Below are 6000 nucleotides of genomic sequence, written 5' to 3'. Positions count from 1 at the left end.
TTTTAATAATTCAGGGATCTATATAATTAAGGGAGTCTAAGTATAAATAACTCATAAAAAAGAATATTTGTAAAATTTATAGATTAACATGGAAGTATTTGCCATTTACTATAAATAAATTATGAATAAATTACAAATTGCCTCCTATAATTATGCCTAAAATCAAATTACTCCTAAACTTCCATTTCTATTACTTTGGCCCAATATAGTTTACACTTATAAAATTGTTAATTTTTCCAATCCAAGATAGTAAAAAAAAAAATATTGAAAGAAATTTTCCCACCACACTAAATATTACAATATGAGAATTGCCCTTTTTTAATTAAATTTTACTATGTTATCTTATTTTTTAAAATTTAAAATACGATACACTTTTAAACTCTTCTATTCTTTTTCTAATATAGGATTTTTAAATATTAGTTAATATATAATTATCACAATGTAACTCCTATTAAATATATCATCATGGAAGAAAATTTTTAATCATCTTTAAAATATGGGTATGGGTAGAAGATTCATACTTACACTTTCTCCGTTAGTTTGTATAGAAAAATTAACACCTCCCAAATATATTTTGAGTTTTTGACTAAATAACTCTATTTTAAAATTTATTTATTAAAATAAACAACCTCTAAACTTAAATATTAAGAACCGTCTATTCTATTATAGCCATAATTAAAATACTTAATTATTAAATATTTTTCATGTCAGTCTATTTTATAATATAAGCTGAAAAAAAAGAGATTATGTAAGATTTACCTTTAGATAAGTTAGAGCTACACTAAAATATATCTTTTTTAATATTTGAATATACGTGTTATCTATTTTAATAAATAAATTAAAAAATGGTACACTTGTTTGAATGGAAGGACATCCTAGTCACAGGCAGTCCTACAAAAAAGGACAAGAAAGGCTCACAGTCTACAGTAGAAATAGGTGATGAATAAATTAAATACGAAAATTAAGATATTTTTTGAGGATCTCAAACAGAAACATAGGGACAGAGATTGGGTTCGATAAACTCTCATGATGTTGGTTTAGTCAACCGATAAGAACAAACATGAGGGGCCCACTTTGACTTACCAGAGGTAATGGTAATTGCGTTGACTAGTGACACGAGGGTGCATCTTCTCGACCCAATGTATGCCGATAATATATATTTTTATCATCTAAAATTTTAATTTATAATTTTTTAAATACGTTAAAAAATTTATCTTTAAATATTATGAAAATGTATTTTGGGGAAGGAAATAATAATAAAAATAAAATAGGAAAAAAAATGAAAATAAAATCCGGGCCCACAGTACATCTACGTGCCACCTAATCGTAGCCACGTATCACCATGCTCGCCTTCTACAGCACGTAGTTATGAGAAGCTACTAGTGTTGATTACAACGTCCAATTAGTAACTTTAGCTTTTTATTAAATAATAAATATGCCTTCGATTATAAATTCTTAATAAGAGGAGTCTTCTTCCTTGTTCCCACCTCCTCCCCGTCCCCTGATCGCCGGAGTAGCTCTCTGCGCTTCTCGATCCCCTCACCAAGTTGTCTCCTTTCTTCGACCTCCAGTCTATTTAGCGCAAATCCCTCGGTGGGTTTCGTCTTAATTAATTTGGGGATTTTTGGGTGGTCGAGCGGGTGGTGGTTGAAATTTTTTAGATGGGGGTTCATCTCCACTTGCCTCACTTGGGGCACGGGAGGAAGGAGGTGATGGGAGGAACTCCCAGAGGTTGCATGGCGATAAGGGTGGGATCGGAAGGGGAGGAGCAGCGGAGGTTCGTCGTGCCGGTGATGTACTTGAACCATCCCCTCTTCGTGGATCTGCTAAAAGAGGCGGAGGAGGAGTACGGGTTCTACCACCAGGGGGCCATCACCATCCCCTGCCACGTCGACCACTTCCGCCATGTCCAGGCGACCATCGATCGAGAGAGTTGCAGCTCCGCCGCCGCCGCCGCCGCCGCCGCCGCAGGCGGCGAACACCACAGCCATGGTGGGTGCTTCAGGGCGATGTCGAGGAGAGAGGAGAAGGGCGAATGGGAGGGAGGAATTAAATGTTGAAGTAATTATAATCGCCTTGTAATTAATTGGTCCCATATAATCCTTCGGTTTGGTGTATAAAAAACGATTTAGATAACGTTTTAGAGGGTGTTTTGGGATATTAATTTCTCTTTTGCTCTCAATTCTGTGTGGGTTTTTCCTTTTCAACTCTTTCCTTTCTCCTCCTCTCTCCTTGTTTTTCTATCTCTCTTTGGTTGATTGAGGTTGGATAAATGTTTGGGTTATATATCATGTATGATTTTATGATGAGGAAAAGGAGAGATGAATGCCAAATGTAATTTTGAGAATCATGATGATGGATTGTATTGAAATGCAATGATAAGTTCACTTTATGAACATCTTAGCAAATATGGACCAAAATATATGTTACTTGTAAACAAATGTTATTTTATGTGCAATGTGTACATCCATAACTTTTAGAAAAGTTATTTGCAACTTTAAATTAAGAAAAATAGGTTGATACCTTGTTAGATAATTAGATAACATAAGAATAATATATATTAAGTCTTTAATATATATAAAATAGAGTTAAATTGTGAATCATTCAAGCACTAGAGGATACGAAAGAGAAGCAAGAAAGGAATAAAATTGTGTGGATCACCATGGCTCTATGTGCTTAGCCATGTAATAAGCTAGGGGTTCTTGAGCCCCCAAAATTTAGAATTTTTTATTTCTTTCTTCTTTTTTCCTTGGTGTAAGAACCTTTTAATAAATTTCGGTAGATAACACTAATTGACCTTCTTAAATCTTAAATATATTATTTTGTTTCCAAATAAAGTATATTTTAATAGTGAAAAGTTAATGATATAATAGAAAATATTAAAACATTATACTATTGAAAATTAAAGACATTATTTTATTTTACTTTCAACTCTTTGTTGGTTAAATAGTGGGGTGTATGATGAGGAGAGATGAATGTTAAATAACACTTTAAGAGTTATTTATTTTTTGTATCATAACGATGGATTAGAATATGAGCAAAGTATATGTTACTTGTAAATTAGTGTTAATTTGAGGTTTGTAAATATGAAAATCTTTAATTAGTTTAAGTGGTTTATATTATATGAGAGTGTTTCCTTATCTTAACGATATCAGTATTTAGTAAAACATTATTAAATTTCCAGTTTTCTAAAAAATATTATCTCAGCTTTGCAGTGCATATATTTTATGTGTAATGCGAGCATTTCAAAACATTAGAATAATTAGTTCCGATACTTTATTAAATAATTAATTGACTCTAAAATTTAAATTACTATATAATAAACTAATAATATATATATATATATTATATCTTTAATTCATATAAGTAATGTATTCTTTTTGTAGACAATGCATGCCTCTATAACATTTGATTACAAACAACATGAATTCTAATCTATATTTGCTAGTATGATTATAAAATAGAATTTATTTACAAATCATGGTAACATGAATAATATAATGTTAGACTACCTATTTTATATTCTAATATTTTATTTTTAATATTTTAAATAATAGATGAGTTTAATATGATCGAACTTAGAGTCTCCATATTGATACCATATTAGCTTAACAACTGCTCTGAAAGCTTAAGCTATTAGATAACGATAATTTTTATATTTTAACACTTTTTAATTTGACCAATGCGATAGTATATAGCTATGTTTAGATTCAACTCTTAACGACATCAATTTAATTGGGACGCTGTTAAATTTCCACTTCTCTAAAATAAAACGGTCTTCGTAGTTATTTTTCTAGACTTATGGTTACGAAACTGATAGATGGTGGGGTTTCATTTTGTCAAACACATGAGAAGCAGGTGGGGGATGGGGAGGATCAAATATGCACGTCAATTTTGCCACCATAAATAAAGACATGGACCTACCAACCTCCATGTCGATTTTGCCTCGTTTATTTTGAACACGATGGATTAAGATAGATCTAATAGCCCTTATCTCTTTTGTTGACTAACTAAGCCGTATTATAGAGGGTTTGTTTGGCTGCATTGATGGTAAAAATAATTATGAAGGTGATTGCTAATTATATTAAGATATACCAATCACTTGTGGTTGCGTAGGCTTATTGCTTAGAATGTCCTATGCGAAAATTTTATTTTTACATAATTTTATAAATCGCACTCTATATTTTATTTACTTTATAATTTATATTTTATTATTTTTTTAAATTTTATAATTCGATCTCTCATTTAACACCTTGATGTAACTTTTAACTAACTAATATTAGTTATATTATATAATTTATATAACTATACTTACTAATTTACTAAAATATATCCACCATCCTCTCCTACCGTGTACCCCATCTTGTGGAGTTTAGTGAGGAAGAGGAGCTTGCCTAGATGGGCGGAGAGGAGGGAGGTGGAGCTGGAGCTTGACGGTGGATTTCTAGGGTTTTTTTTTCTTCTTTTGGTTACGTGATGAAGAATGATAAACAATGGTAGAGATTAAAGCTTCTCTTATTTTTCTTGGCTTTGCTTGCTTGAGAGGTTTTCTAATTTTTTTGTGGGACCATAGATAATTTAGGTAATTTATTTAATATATTATAATAGAATATTTTATTACTGATATCATTTTATCTAGTTACCGTTATGTTAAATTAATTTAGGGTGTTAAATAAAAATTATAATAATAAAAAAGAAAGGGTCCAATTATTAAATCCTCAAAAATGGATGTAAATGATAAAATAGATAAAATGATAGGGTGCAATTTGTAAAATGCCCTTATTTTTATCCTCCATTCGTTTCTTTGCTATTTTCAATTCGACCCCTGCTTTTTTTGGTCTGTCTAGTTAGAGGAATTACGTAACTATTGACAAAGGAGTTGATTTAGATAAGGCCACAAGAAAAAAAAAGGCGTAAAAATAAAAGTAGAACTTTAAAAAAGGAGGGATTGAAATAGAAAGACGATTCCTTTCAGTCAAATGCCTACAAGATGACTGCAAAAATGCTCCAAAAAGACAGCAATGAATGCAGAAACCGACTATTGGATTAGTAATGTTGGAATATGCTGCAGTAGATCACATCAGAGGAAGTACAGCTGAAGATGCATCACAAGATCACTTCTGCACGCCAAGAACTCTTTGTAGAGTTGTTATCAATTAATCTAGTCTTGGAGAGGAAACACAGGAAAAAAAAACAGAGCTTTGTCTCGGAGAGCATGCTTTGATTGCAGTTCTATCATCTTTATATGTCTGTTTACTTATTAGAAGAAAGGCTCGGAATCAGATACTTACATTGAATCAAGCCAACCAAAGAGTACAAACACTATATCCCCTTGATATCACCATCAACCAAAGTTTTCACCCGTGTTTGCCATGCAGTTTACCAATGTAGCTTTAGAAAGACCATCATAAGACTTGTTCATGTGCTTATATAAAGATTCTAAAACTTTTTGCACATTTAAAGTACTTTAAAATACATTGCCCATAAAATAAAACCTTACAGACTTGTCCACCCTATTTCATTGTGCTACGGCGAGTGTCTGTCAGCAAGCATAAACTTTAACAGCTGCAAGAATAACTCCACATGATAAGATTTTATTTTTCTTTTGAGTGATAAGTGAGAACTTAATAATATTCTACTAAATACCGATGTTGCTAGGATTCAAATCTGAATATTTCATACAATATGAACCCATAATTAACTGAACTCTATCCCACCGCCGATAAGATTTTGGCTATTAAGGGTAGCTATAGATTCAAGAACAGCTAACAAAGCAGAGGCCTCAAAGAAGAGAGCTGAAGTCCATCTAAGCTGTCCCTCCAAAGAGCAATAGCACATCCAGTGCCTTCCTGGGTAATGTAGTTCTCGAGATCCTTCTCGAATCCAACTGGACTAACAAAAACATGATTTTTTAATCTAAAAAAGTACTTAACAAGCTCCCATAATTATGCAGTGATTGGCGAGTATACATCTATTATGAATCAAGAGAAGGAAAGAGAA

At 32.0% G+C, this 6000-nt stretch overlaps 1 protein-coding gene across 1 annotated transcript; it reads left to right on the top strand.

Annotated features, from left to right (window-relative positions):
* The first annotated feature begins 1416 nt into the window (after nt 1-1416).
* LOC140800668 (auxin-responsive protein SAUR32-like) lies at nt 1417-2408 on the top strand. The gene has a single exon (XM_073155438.1). It carries the CDS (start codon nt 1662-1664, stop codon nt 2058-2060), a length of 399 nt encoding a protein of 132 aa, XP_073011539.1. The 5' UTR covers nt 1417-1661; the 3' UTR covers nt 2061-2408.
* The last annotated feature ends 3592 nt before the right edge of the window (nt 2409-6000 follow it).

The sequence above is a fragment of the Typha latifolia genome, chromosome 14 (genome assembly GCF_019914945.1).
Source record: "Typha latifolia isolate L0001 chromosome 14, TyphaL0001v2, whole genome shotgun sequence".
Lineage (NCBI taxonomy): Eukaryota > Viridiplantae > Streptophyta > Magnoliopsida > Poales > Typhaceae > Typha > Typha latifolia.
This window is presented reverse-complemented; position numbering and strand designations above follow the sequence as displayed.

Coding starts and splice junctions, on each gene's coding strand:
- LOC140800668 (XM_073155438.1), top strand. CDS start 1,662: ATGGGGGTTCATCTCCACTTGCCTCACTTGGGGCACGGGAGGAAGGAG.